General features: G+C 38.2%; 1 protein-coding gene across 1 annotated transcript in view; it reads left to right on the forward strand.

Annotated features, from left to right (window-relative positions):
* The window catches only part of MUC19 (mucin 19, oligomeric), a 97325-nt gene that overhangs the window by 70472 nt on the left and 12368 nt on the right, over positions 1–14485 (forward strand). Inside the window, exons 44-58 of the mRNA XM_067698686.1 lie at positions 796–849; positions 1546–1599; positions 1705–1758; positions 2666–2710; positions 2946–2999; positions 3938–3991; positions 5054–5107; positions 5815–5868; positions 6304–6357; positions 10261–10314; positions 11065–11118; positions 12288–12335; positions 12611–12661; positions 13071–13112; positions 14248–14301. Coding sequence (XP_067554787.1) covers positions 796–849; positions 1546–1599; positions 1705–1758; positions 2666–2710; positions 2946–2999; positions 3938–3991; positions 5054–5107; positions 5815–5868; positions 6304–6357; positions 10261–10314; positions 11065–11118; positions 12288–12335; positions 12611–12661; positions 13071–13112; positions 14248–14301 — 780 coding nt within the window. The remainder of the gene's footprint in view (positions 1–795; positions 850–1545; positions 1600–1704; positions 1759–2665; positions 2711–2945; positions 3000–3937; positions 3992–5053; positions 5108–5814; positions 5869–6303; positions 6358–10260; positions 10315–11064; positions 11119–12287; positions 12336–12610; positions 12662–13070; positions 13113–14247; positions 14302–14485) is intronic.

A 14485-nucleotide genomic window follows, 5' to 3' on the forward strand; every position in this document is an offset into this window, starting at 1 on the left:
TTTTCTTAATATTCCAAATCCTCAGAACTCATCATTCATCACTTTATTTCCTCAGAGGCCACAAGATTAATAGGAGGCAGTGGCACACCTGGAACTGGACTCAGACCTAGTATAAATGGGTTGCTCATAGTTTGGGGTTTAGCATGAATTATGATTCTCCATAGGTTTGCCTGTTGGGAGTTGTGATCTCCTGCAGAGTAGTTTTCATTGGCTTTTAGGATTTTCTTAGATTTAACATGTTATGGAAGAACTTTCAATACTAGCATCTAGCCTCACAGATGTAACTTTCTAAAGATGGGCTGGTGTGTAATCCGTGTGAGGGGTTTCTCCTTGGGATGGCATACACATCAGGGGGACCAAGGAATATTACACACCTAGGAAGAAGAGAAAGCAATGTGAACAGGCCTATCTATATAAAGGTTTTCTTGCTCAAATAATCAATAATGATATTCAGTATTTTCCTTGGCGCATTCAAATATTCTTCTGGTTTTTGGCCCACAGTAGATAGCACTGCAGTACCAGGAGGTCAAGCAACTGGGAGTGTGACAGGTGAACCTGGGAAAAAACCACCTTGTTTTCCTGTCTTGGAATAAATGGGTTGTCTGAGAAAGTTGCCTCAACTTGGGAACATTTTGATTGCTTTTTTAATGGCATTTGTCATAGAAAAGGTTTATGACTCTCACCTCATCAGGAAGCAGTGAAAGGACCCTTTGATATAGCACATTTCTTCTAGAGGCAGGTCTTTAGGAGACAAACACAAGTCACTGTGATGACTTTAGACCCTTTGTGTTTCAGGCACCACTGAGGTAATTCCTGGCACAACTGTTGCCCTTGGCAGTTCCAACACAGGTGAGTCGACAAAATGGCAGGAAATCTTCCATGGATCCAGCTATGATGAGTTTACTCCAGTGCTATCCTGTGTAGGAGAACTACCACATATTTTCCATGGTCCTTGCATGGTTTCTAATCATCTCTCTTTCGTTTTCCCCTCTCTCAGAGGCCACAACTTCTGTAGAAGAAAGTAGAACATCAAGAGTTGGAATAATCATGGGTGAGCACTGCTGAGTCACTACTTGTACTTTCTAATGTCTTCCTAATAAAAAGTCTTGTCTGAAATATATCAAAACTCTTTGAATTTCCATATTCAGCATATTGGGCAAAATTTTAGCAGATGTTCAATATTTGACGTCAATAAATTCAGTTCAGACACTTCAACTTTTCTTGCTTGTGTTCTAACGAGCCTTCATCAGGGCATCACGGGGCCCATTCCTGATAGTTATACAGGTGATTTGCCCTCAAATCTATCTTCCTTTAACTAGACCTTAAAAGGGGGTCTCAGTGTTGGAGGACTTTCTCCATAAATTTGAGAAGGGAATGATATGTTTTGAAGGAAATACCTGGAGGATCTCTTGAAACTAAGAAGTCCAGAGAAATATAGATTCACTGGTATATGGGAGAAACAGTTTTTTTTAAAAGCCTATGCCCATTTCATGATGTGCAACAAGTTGACCACAGACCTTTTTTTTTTCCTTTTTTTTATTTCAGGCACAATTGAGAGCATCTCTGGCAAAACTCTGGGACCTGGAAGTGCCAACACAGGTCAGGAGTCCTAAACGTGGACCTTCAGGAGATATAGACTGTGGAAGCCCAGAATGTCCTGTCCACACCCCAAATCTTTACTCCTTTCTTCTTTTCTTCTCTCAGAAGCCACAAGTTCCACAAGAGGCAGTGAGACCTCCCAAGGAGGACTACCAGGAGGTGAGTTTTTCAGTCCAAGGCCTAGGTTCTCATTATTTCTTTATTTGGATCACTTCAATGAGCAAATGAATGGTAAGGAGTATGATGGAAGGACTTGCCATATTTGTTGGTTCAAAAACTCAGGAGCTTCCTGGGAGAAATCTGAAACTTGACTCCATCCACAAAGGGCAAGGTGAGACTGAAGAAAGAGGCAAACCACTCCATGTTGGTGGGTAGCAGGTTTAACAAACAAGGGAACTTACATGCAAAGCTTGTGTTGGGCAGCCATAAGACAAGTAGATCTCTGCATCTGCCTGCCAGAATCTTAAAAGTTTATGTAGAGGCCTTAACTGGGTTCAGTCACGTATACCATCCTGAAGGTTTCAATGACACATTGCTCTCTCCAGGCTGCATCCTTGAAAATGACTCCCACTATGGGAACTGTGGTCAGAACGTAAGTTCCAAGGCCAGGGAATGGGGCGAGGTGTCACTGATTGCCTGGGTGTAGCTTTAGGGTCAACTAGTTGTACATCCTCTCCATGACAGTCCTCTTCTTCAACAATACTGTACCATATGAACCCGGGTAATTATTCTTCCTGGGAATTCCAAGACCACAGATGTCTCAATCAAGCTATCCTCAGTGTTCTGGTTTACAAAGATTTTTTTTTTCCTGTAAAAAGGTATGCATACATATTGCATATATCCCAACCCCTTCCCCCAGTACTTCCAATCCTCCTTACCCAGCTTGCCTTCCTGCCATAGCCTGCTGTCTATCATCTCTCCCATACTTATGCATGATGTTTATTATTTATTTTCTATCTCCCCTCAATGGAAAAGTTCATGAAGGCAACTGATTATCAAAATGTTCCAAGTTATATCAAAGATTCTTTCTTACAAAGATTAAACCATACTTTATTCCCTCACTTAGGCACCTCTGGCACACCAGGTGGATATGTCCCTGGAAGTAAAACAGGTAAGGGTGATTTTTACTGCTGCTTCCTCTTACTACATAGTAAAAGGGAACCCCAGGTGCAACACATCCATCCAAAGCTGACTTGAGAAATGAAATGCTGTAAAATTGTTTATTTTCCATTTTTTTCATAGACAGTCTTCAGAAAAGGATACTAGTGCTTTAGGGCCACACTGATGATTCCAAGATGAACTGAGGAGGAAATGCTGTACTGCAACATTTACTTTTTGCATTTTAGGTATCACTGGAGAATTGTCTGGAACAACCATTGCATCTGAAATTTCTAACACAGGTAGGTTAGCAAGAAGGAAATTCCCCATATTTAATCTCAGATGTCATGATCTCACTTTTAGGGCTTCTATAATAAAAATACTCCAATATCTCTTCCCAGTATTCCAAATTCCCAGACTTCATCATTATCCTATTTCTTCCCTCAGGGGCCACAATTTCCACAGAAGAGACTAGAACTGGAGCTCAAACAGGTGAAAACAAAGAGCCTGTGATTTGAGACCATCAGTTTTAGGACTCTCTAGGCTTTCCTTGAGAAAGTTTGTGTGTAATTTAGGGACACTGCAAGTGAGTCAAAATAGGTTTGCTATTAGAGATAAAATCTTTTTGAAAATCCATTAAATACAGAATTGAGCTTCACTGCTTCAAGTCTAAAGAAGGGATGGGATTTCTCCATTGGTATTACAAATATCACCAGCATATTAGCCAGAATCCAAAAAGAATTCTCTTTTTTTTGTCAATTCCTTCTAGCTGAAATAATACAGAGTGCAGAGTGATTTCTGCCCTATGGAAATCTTTGTCTGAGCTTCCAAATTCCAGAGTGTTAATATTGTCCCAAATCCCTGAATTCATATACAGCAGAATACTCTCTCTCTCTCTCTCTCTCTCTAAATCTCTCTCTGTCTCTCACTCAATCTCTTTGTCTTGTCTTCTCTTCAGACTGCTCTACCAGGGAGCCAGGTCTCTGAGAGTCAAACAGGTGAACATGAGAAAATATAAATATCTCCCTGGTATTTACCAATACTAAGAATAAGAGGACTTCTATTGTGAAAATATAGTTTTACTTAATTTTTTTCCGAAAGAAATGTACTTGTGGAAAGATATGTGAGGAATCCTAGAATAGGACCTCAATGACTGAAAAGAAACATAATGATTTTCTTCTTAGCTCTTCTTTGAACGTAAAGGAAATGACATATAATCCCTTTTCCTTTGTGATTTCAGGTACCAGTGGTGTAGTCTCCAGCCCAGCTATTACATCTGGAAGTTCCAGCACTGGTAATGGAATAGATACAAAGGCAATCATCCCTTGTCTAACCCCAGGGAGAAATATGTATCCCCAAACATACTTTCCACTTTCCTTATTTCTTTTTTCCAGAGTCTAAAACTTCCTTAGAAAGCCTCAGAGTCATTGTGATGAAATTAGTGAGAACTAGGATTCCCAGATGTTAGCATTGCTGTTGAGAACCATCATGAGTTTGCCTCTGGATCAGAGAGATTGTACAGGAAGGGCAGGCCCTCCAGCCAATATGCAGGGCCCAAAATACTGTTGATTCACAACCCCCAGCTGGTTTCTGGACCAGCCTTTTCCCACGCCTGGCACTGTGGTGTGGATTTCTGAAGAGGGCAGTAGGAGTAGTAATTCCCTGGAAGACTAACCCACTGGATATTACAGGCATTACTGTAGGAGTCAACACTGTCCAAGAAGGTTCTGTCTCAGGTAAAAGGATGACTAAAATGAACTTAGAAAACTTTGCCTCCCATTTGACTTGTATCTTGAGCTTTAAATTCTAAATTGCCTAATGGTTGGTTGCCTCCATGAATGATTAAAGGTCATAACATACACAGAATCTTTTTCCTGCTTTCAACCATTAGTAACTCTCTCTGGAACATCAGACAATCAAGTCACTGAAAGTAAAGCAGGTAGATGTGGAAAAACTTCCTCTGTTTTTAGCTGAAGATTTTGTGTTATATTTGCTAAGTAGGCTGACTAGAAAATAGGCTTCTTGAGTAAAAAGTCTTCATTTATTCAGTGATGAATCTCTAGTATTCAACAGAGCTCAGTAAATATTTGTTGAATGAATGAAGTAATTGATATACGAGAAAAACACACGTGATTCAATCCAGGAGTAGAAAGGCCAGTGAAAGGGCGTGCTTACAGGTCTGCCATCTGGACAAAACGGTCTCTGTGAACAGTGTTTCTGGAAGCTGCCATGCACAATGTAACACTGAATGATATGGCCCTGGAAATATACATTTATTTTTATACATTGATTTGATACTCAGATTGCCTCGATGTGGAAGATTCTGTATGATAATCCCATGTCCTTCTCATTTCAGGTACCAAGGGTATGGCCTCAGGTACCACTGTTGAACCTGGAAGTTCCAATATCGGTAGGCTAACAAGCTGTAAAGAAAGCATCCTTTCTAGAAATAAGGTGGCAAAAATGTCTCTCACACTGATCTTCTCACATAAGAACATCATAGCCTATTTTCCCTTCTTCCTAAATCCTCTTTTATCCATTTCTTCTTTTTTTATTTACAGAAGCCACAACTTCCACTGGAGTCATTAGAACTTCTGTAGTGGAATGGAAAATAGATGACAATTATTGTGTATGTGTGTGTGAGAATTTTGGTTGATAAATTACAGTTGACCCTGAACAACGTGGGTTTGAACTGCACAGGTCCATTTATATGTGGGTTATTTTCAATAGTAAATATTATTGTTACCACATAGTCTGTGGTTGGTTGAATCCACGGATGTGGAATCATGGATATGGAGTATCTGTGGATACAGAGGGCCAACTGTAAATTATGCATGGATTTTTTGACTATGAAGAGAGTCGGCACTCCTAACCCCCACCTTGTTCAATGGTCAACCGTGCTTTTTGTTTCTTGCAGGACAGTTTCTTGTGGAGGAACTTTTTAGGAACTCTCATCTCAGATCAACAATGTTTTCTTTTTTTACTTGATTTTGAATCAATTTGGGCAGATTTTTGAAGTCCCTCTCTTTCCGTTGTCCAGCCTCATACATGTAGATCCCTGCAAATGAAAGTAGAAGTGATAAATATCTAGAAAGTTTTTTCTATTTGCCATTTTAGGTATCACCACGAAATTAAATGATGGAAAGACAGTCCCAGAGGGTTCTATTTCAGGTAAACAGAAGGCTACAATGAACACAGAAAATTGACCTCTGTTCATTAGATTCTTCCTTGAGTACAAAAGTGGCTGAAATGTGCAGTGCTTATCCCAATAACTGTCTATGTTACATTCAAAAGTTTTCCTATTTTCATCCTCTTAGGAGCTACCACTGGAGTATCAATAAATGAAGAAACTGGAAACACATTAGGTGACTATGGTGGGAAGGGGGCCAGAAGAACAAGAAAGCAGAGCATGAATAACCCCTATCTTACTACCATTAAATTCCAGAAGAGGGGTCTCCTATGCTGAGGAATTTGCATCTTTGTTTGATTTGGGAATTAAAACTATGCATAAGAGAACACAAATAATTCACAAGCATTTGAAAAAGCCCAAAAGATGATCAGAGTCCCCCATGGGATGAAAAGTCACCACTTCTCTTTTTGTTGCAGGTACCACAAGGGTAGCTTCTGGCACTACACTTGAACCTAGGAGTTCAAACACAGGTGAGCCAACCAACTGGAGAGAATTCTCCACAGGAAAATCTCTACTAGTAAAGTATCTTTCATGGTACTGTTATCAAGAAAGTTTTTTCTTAGAATGCTTAACTTTCCTGAATGCTTAACTTTTCTCAGAATGCTAAATCCTCTTCATCTTACTTTTTTTTTTTTTACTTTTCTTCTCTCTTAGAAGCTAGTACACCCTCTGGAGACAGTGGGACCACAGAAACTGGAATATATACATGTCAGCACACAAGCTTCATAACCTCTCCACTTTTCACTTACAATAGCAATAATAGCTAACTCTTTTGAACACTAACTATGTGCCAGGAGCTATTCTACAACTTATTATTATTTCTTTTCCCTCACACCAAACTGTGAGGTAAGTACTACTGTTTTCACAGATAAGAAAATCTATGGCTCAGAGATATTAACTAAAGTGTGCAAGGTCACACAGCAAATAAACAGCAGATTTCAACTCAGGCCATCTGGCTTCAAGGTCCATCCACTTAGCTATGCTCCTCTGTTACTACTACCACACTATTTCACTAGATTTCTTTGTCACATGTCTAAACTTTTCTTGCACATTAAAATTTCAGTAACATCAATACTTTACCCAGATGAAAATTCAATGGGCAATCAACCCTTCACTGTTCATTCTTCTAGGGGGATCTAGTAGTGAAGTCACTGGCATTCAAACAGATAAGTAAAGGAAACTACATTTGTTTCACTGACATTTCCAGAGAAAGGAATAGTTATCATTGAGACTCCCACAACCACCCAACATTGCACCTTCCCCCCACCAAATTTTTATTGGGATGAAATATTACATTAGAAAAAAATATTAAAAACTCTGGAAAAAGCTATCCCTGAAAACAACATTTTAACGTAATAAAGAATTCTGTAGTTTCCCCATTCTATTCTAGAATACGCTCTTCTTATTGTAGGAATAAAATTGACATAATGATACCATTCAATTTTTTTAAAAAACATCTTTATTGGAGTATAATTGCTTTACAATGTTGTGTTAGTTTCTGCTGTGCAACAAAGTGAATCAGCTATATGTATACATATATCCCTATATCCCCTCCCTCTTGTGTCTCCCTCCCAACCTCCCTATCCCACCCCTCTAGGTGGTCACAAAGCACTGAGCTGATCTCCCTGTGCTATGCGGCTGCTTCCCACTAGCTATGTATTTTACATTTGGTAATGTATATGTGTCCATGCCACTCTCTCACTTCACCCCAGATTACCCTTCCCCCTCCCCATGTCCTCAAGTCCGTTCTCTACATCTGCATCTTTATTCCTGTCCTGCCCCAAGGTTCTTCAGAACCTTTATATATTCCATATATATGTGTTAGCATATGGCAAATGTTTTCTTCTTTCTGACTTACTTCACTCTGTATGAAAGACTCTAGGTCCATCCACTTCACTACAAATAACTCAATTTCACTTCTTTTTTATGGCTGAGTAATATTCCATTGTATATATGTGCCACATCTTCTTTATCCATCATCTGTCAGTGGACACTTAGGTTGCTTCCATGTCCTGGCTCTTGTAAATAGAGCTGCAATGAACATTGTGGTACATGACCCTTTTTGAATTATGGTTTTCTCAGGGTATATGCCCAGTAGTGGGATTGCTGGGTTGTATGGTAGTTCTATTTTTAGTTTTTTCAGGAACCTCCATACTGTTCTCCATAGTGGCTGTATAAATTAACATTCCCACCAACAGTGCAAGAGGGTTCCCTTTTCTCCATACCCTCTCCAGCATTTATGGTTTGTAGATTTTTTGATGATGGCCATTTTGACTGGTGTGAGGTGATACCTCATTGCAGTTTTGATTTGCATTTCTCTAATGATTAGTGATTTTGAGCATCATTTCATGTGTTTGTTGGCAATCTGTATATCTTCTTTGGAGAAACGTCTATTTAGTTATTTTGCCCAATTTTGGACTGGGTTTTTTTTTTTTTTTGATATTGAGCTTCATGAGCTGCTTGTATATTTTGGAGATTAATCCTTTGTCAGTTGCTTCATTTGCAAATATTTTCTCCCATTCTGAGGGTTGTATTTTGGTCTTGTTTATGCTTTCCTTTGCTGTGCAAAAACTTTGAAGTTTTATTAGGTCTCATTTGTTTATTTTTGTTTTTATTTCCATTTCTCTAGGAGGTGGGTCAAAAAGGATCTTGCTGTGATTTATGTCATAGAGTGTTCTGCCTATGTTTTCCTCTATGAGTTTGATAGTTTCTGGCCTTACATTTAGGTCTTTAATCCATTTTGAGTTTATTTTTGTGCATGGTGTTAGGCAGTGTTCCAATTTTATTCTTTTACATGTAGTTGTCCAGTTTTCCCAGCACCACTTATTGAAGAGGCTGTCGTTTCTGAATTCTGTATTCTTGACTCCTTTATCTCTGGGCTTTCTGTCCTGTTCCATTGATCTATATGTCTATTTTTGTGCCAGTACCATACTGTTTTGATTACTGTTGTATATTCTGAAGTCAGGGAGCCTAATTCCTCCACCTCCATTTTTCTTTCTCAAGATTGCTTTTGTTCTTCACGGTCTTTTGTGTTTTCATACAAACTGTGCAATTTTTTGTTCTAGTTCTGTGAAAAATCGCATTGGTAGTTTGATAGGGATTACACTGTATCTGTAGATTGTTTTGGGCAGTATGGTCTTTTTCACAATGTTGATTCTTCCAGTCCAAGAACATGGTATATCTCTCCATCTGTTTGTATCATCTTTAATTTCTTTCACCAGTGTCTTATAGTTCTCTGCATACAGGTCTTTTTTCTCCTTAGGTAGGCTTATTCCTAGGTATTTTATTCTTTATGTTGCAATGGTAAATGGCAGTGTTTTCTTAATTTCTCTTTCAGATTTTTCATCATTAATGTATAGGAATGCAAGAGATTTCTGTGCATTAATTTTGTATCCTGCTACTTTACCAAATTCATTGATTAGCTCTAGTAGTTTTCTGGTAGCATGTTTAGGATTCTGTATGTATAGTATCACATCACCTGCAAACAGTGACAGTTTTACTTCTTCTTTTCTGATTTGGATTCCTTTTACTACCTTTTCTTCTCTGATTGCTGTGGCTAAAACCTCCAAAACTATGTTGAATAGTAGTGGTGAGAGTGGGCAAACTTGTCTTGTTCCTTATCTTAGTGGAAATGGTTTCAGTTGTTCGCCATTGAGGATGATGTTGGCTGTGGGTTTGTCATATATGGCTTTATTATGTTGAGGTAAGTTCCCTCTATGCCTACTTTCTGGAGGGTTTTTATCATATGTGGGTGATGAATTTTGTCAAAATTTTCTCTGCATGTATTGAGATGACCATATGGTTTTTCTCCTTCAATTTGTTAATATGGTGTATCACATTGATTGATTTGCATATATTGGAGAATCCTTGCATTCCTGGGATAAACCCCATTTAATCATGGTGTATGATCATTTTAATGTGCTGTTGGATTCTGCTTGCTAGTATTTTGTTGGGGAATTTTGTGTCTATGTTCATCAGTGATGTTGGCCTGTAGTTTTCTTTTTTTGTGACATTTTTGTCTGGTTTTGGTATCCGGGTGATGGTGGCCTCGTAGAATGAATTTGGGAGTGTTCCTCCATCTGCTATATTTTGGAAGACTTTGAGAAGCATAGGTTTTAGCTCTTCTCTCAATGTTTGATAGAATTCCCCTGTGAAGCCATCTGGTTATAGCCTTTTGTTTGTTGGAAGATTTTTAATCACAGTTTCAATTTTAGTGCTTGTGATTGTTCTGTTTATATTTTCTATTTCTTCCTGGTTCAGTCTTGGAAGGTTGTTCATTTCTAAGAATTTGTCCATTTCTTCCAGGTTGTCCATTTTATTGGCATATAGTTGCTTGTAGTAATCTCTCAAATACCATTCAATTTTGTTTTCAGGTACTACTGGAGTGTATCGTGGTAGTACCATCTCACCTTGGAGTTCCAACACAGGTGAATCAATGGGGAAACAGGTGGTATAATTTCTTTCTTGGGGCAAGTTCTGGAGCAATAGCACATGATGCCTTTTTATGACTTTCTATTAGATTTCACTACTCTCTACCTTTTCATTCTTAGAAGCTACAACTTTCAAAGAAGGAAGCATAACCAAAGAAAAGGAGGAAGCTTGTATTTATGAAAATTATATCATTTCTTCTGGGATAAACCTTATACTGTAATTCTTAAGAGAGAAGTCCAGAAAGGATTCCCTTTTTGACATTCAAGCTATTACCTGGGTGTGAGATGGAGGCATTATATGTCCATATAATTATAAGTAGGGAAGCAGAGATGATGGAAGTAACTCTGGAAGTTTAGTTCTATTAAATTTTTGATTTTGGATGTTATGAATTTATTCACTTTATACAATTAAATGCATTTAGACAAATATTGTTTTTATTTCTTGTCATTAGGAGCCACCACTGGCATATCTGAGAGGCCAAGTCCTGGAAGTGAAATAGGTAAATATGGGAGAGGCCCAGTGACCTCTGATATTTAACCTTAAGAAGCAAATCATCAAGGCCTGGACATGAGCCAATGTTTTTATTGTTGCCCTGAATTTAAAAATGGAGAATGCACCTCATTTTGACAGGATAGCCCCAAGAAGAGTCTTCTACTTTCAAGTCCCAGAGATCTTGTTGGCCATGCTCTTCTCGGGATGTTAAATGCATCACTATTGGGATTCTCTGTTTCTCTCTTCTACTTCAGGTACCACTAGTGTAGTCTCTGACACAACAGTTGCATCTGGAAACTCTAACACAGGTAAAGCAATAACCTAATGGGGAGTATAAAGAACTTCAGTAATGAGATAGCCTCCTCCCTTCAACTCTTGCACCCAAAAACACACATTCCCTACCATACCCAGTGGATACCACCCAACTTTTCTGAGTACATGAGTCTTCAGTATTTAGTATTTCTTTGTTTCACTTAGGGGCCAAAACTTCTTTGGGAAGTGGTGAAACCACCCAGGGTAGAATTAAAATAGGTGAGTAATAACAGTCAAAAATTATTTTTCTCTTCATCTTAAAGTATATCACATTGGCTATAATAAAATTAGGGGGAATTCTATTCTACCTGAATCTCTCTTTGGGTACAAATTGTTAGGATGTTAACTGCCCTATATTTTACCCCATGTGAATTGCCTTTTTTGTACATTTGTAATAAAATGGCATAATAGAAGCCACACTTAAGGCAAGAAAGTTTCTGATATAATTTGTGCTAAACCAAATACTACTTTGAAACCCTAGTAAAAGGGAATCATAAATTGATTCTCTCCTCTTGTGATTTCAGTTACCATGAGGGTGACTACTGGCACAACTATCGCACCTGGGAATATACAGGAGGAAGGAAAAAATTTATAACTGATAGAAGATATAGTGAGGTCAAATGTTGACAGTTTGGGTTTAAGATGCTCTGAGGTGTCCAGTTAGTATGCTCAGCAGGAGTGATAAATGCGACCAGAACACAGAAGAGAAGCTTGCATTGGAGATAGAGATTTGTCAAGTCATTCACTTACAAATGATATTTGAAACTGTGGATGCTGGTGGGTTTCCTTATGATGGGCATATAGAGTGAGAAGAGAAGACAAATAAACAGAAACATGATTCCTTGAGCTACAAAGGTGGGCAAAGGCAAAGGGACCTGAAAAAGGGAGGAGTTGGGGCTCAACAATTGCCAGTATGGTTAAGTCAAATCCATAAGGCAAAGTTTTGGAGTGCTGGAGACTAGATTGCTTCTAATTTTGGGATTCAGAATGTCAAATCAAACAGGATCAACCAGAATTTGCAGGGGACATATGTGTTTTTAATATTTTGTTTTTCAGAGAGCCTAGCCTTACAATTATAAAACTTTGAAATTAAAAGGGAGACCTGTCTTGAAATAATTAATTAAAATTTCAAGATTCTTGATCCTTTCCATTTTTTAACCTTCAGGAGTCACTAGCATAATTTCAGGGAGCCAATCTACTAGAAGTAAAATGGGTGAAGTTGGGGAAGTTAAAAATGTGAAGATGGGAGAGGCACCCAACTCCATGATACTAGTTCTAGAAAAGAAGGATCCCAGAAGACTGGAGTTTACCACAAGAAATGAAACAGATCAATAAAAAAATGTTTATTTCACCTTTTGGAACAAGGAATCCTAGAGAAGGAATGCATTCTTTTACAGAAACACATGATTTGTCCTAAACCATGATCTCCATCTAATAAGAAAGACATCCCTGCACATTTCCTCCTCTTTATATTCTCTCCCATCCCAGGTACCACTGAGACAGGCTCTAGGACATCCTCACCTGGAAGTTTCAAAACAGGTAAGTCAAATAGTAAAAGGAATTCTCCTTTAAGTGGTCATAGGGAGAAGATCATACACTGCTATATAATTTTCATATTTTCAACCCCTCAAGCTTCTCAATTTTTCCTCCTTTGCTCTTACAGAAGCCACAACTTTTAAAGAATATGTTGGAAACACTGAAGCAGGAATTTCATCAGGTGAGTTTTGCCAGATTTTGGATTCTCAATGATTTTTTCATTTGAATTTACTACATACAGGTTGTGAATGAAAATTAGCATGACTTAAAAATGGTTTCTTTTAATTTAATAGCATATCATAAGGCCAGCCTAGATTAGCTCCCTGGTTTTTTCTAGAGAACATACTATAGATGTAATTTAATTCTCTAAGCACATTCTTTATTTGAAATTTCACTGCTTTTGTTTTGCCAGGCAATAGCCTGGAATCAGTAGGAGTCACCAGTAGCCAAGAAGGTGAATGGAGATCATTATAATAGACACAACTAAATTTGTTAATTAAGGCTTCGGTTGAGATGCCTAACCCTTGATCACAAGTTTAGACAATTTTTTTCTGGTTTTTTTTTTTTTTTTTTTTTTTTGATGCTGGAAAACCAGGGAGTTAAGTCACTAGAAGTAAATCATGTAAATAGAGGACAGATATTCTCTCATTTAATATCAGATTCTAGATGATTCTAGATCTAGAGAAATAAGATCTATGGAGCATGACTTTTCCTCCTATATTTTATTTGACCAAGCAGTTATGAGAAAGTGCACAGGAAAATATGCTAGGCTTAACATTTTGTGCAAGAAAAAATTTTAAACAGTTTTCTACTGCTTCAGAGAAACAGGAACACTTGTCAATACCACACTCTTCTTAGGGTGAGAAAGGCTTTGTGAGGTTTATCCTTCTCTCTTACTACAGGTACCACTGGGATAGCCTCTGGCACAACAGGTATTCCTGGAAGTTCCAAAACAGGCAAGTAAATATTTAATATGTGGCTCTAAGTAGCTAAGCCTAGAAAAATAAGAGCCTTTCTCTGGAATTTACTGACTGTTGTAACATCAACACAGCAGTCCTGACTTTAGTCTTCTTTGCCTTTCTTAGGAACTAGCACTGGAGTTGGAATGCAAAAAAGTAAGTGTCAGTGGTTCATATCTGTTGAGTTCTCAGTTACTGACTCCTATGCCTTTGCTTCAACCTAGGGGAATGTTGAAGGTAAAGATAAAGGGCCAGGAAATAGGGCAGAATCTCAGTAGAGAATGTCCTCTTCCAGCCATCTAAGGTTGTCTTCTTGCTCTGAGTTTCTGGGCTCCAACCAGAGCCCCGAGGTAAGTGTGTAAAAGTGCACAAGGGCACACTACTAAAGGGAGGAGTAGAGGCTGAAATCCAGCCAGCATTTCTTCAACAAGTTATAAATCCATGGGGTTTCATCTGCCCAGAGGGTTTTTTTTCTGTTAGTTTGTTTTTACTTCATAAAGTTGCTCTATGGGCTAGCTGCAGCATTGGCCTAGACTTTCATCTGATTTACTTTCTCTTCCTGCTTTTGATCTTTGAGGCTACCTATAGAAGGTATGTCTGATGTGAAATGTCCTTCATTTGACTTTGCAGGCACTGCTGTGATATCAAGCAAAATTACTGGTGTCTCAGAAAGTTCCAGCCAAGGTAATGGAAATGACTGACAGAGTGAAGTTAACATGTTCAATATTCTTCTTCCCTTTAACACCCAATTGTTTCAGAAAATGGATATTTATCTCTATGAATATTAAACTTGAACTGTAAAAGAAAAATTGTACCAAATGGAGTTAAATGGGCAAAAAAGACTTTAAGATTATTAAATAGGAGTCAA

The sequence above is a fragment of the Pseudorca crassidens genome, chromosome 11, assembly GCF_039906515.1.
Source record: "Pseudorca crassidens isolate mPseCra1 chromosome 11, mPseCra1.hap1, whole genome shotgun sequence".
Classification (NCBI taxonomy): domain Eukaryota; kingdom Metazoa; phylum Chordata; class Mammalia; order Artiodactyla; family Delphinidae; genus Pseudorca; species Pseudorca crassidens.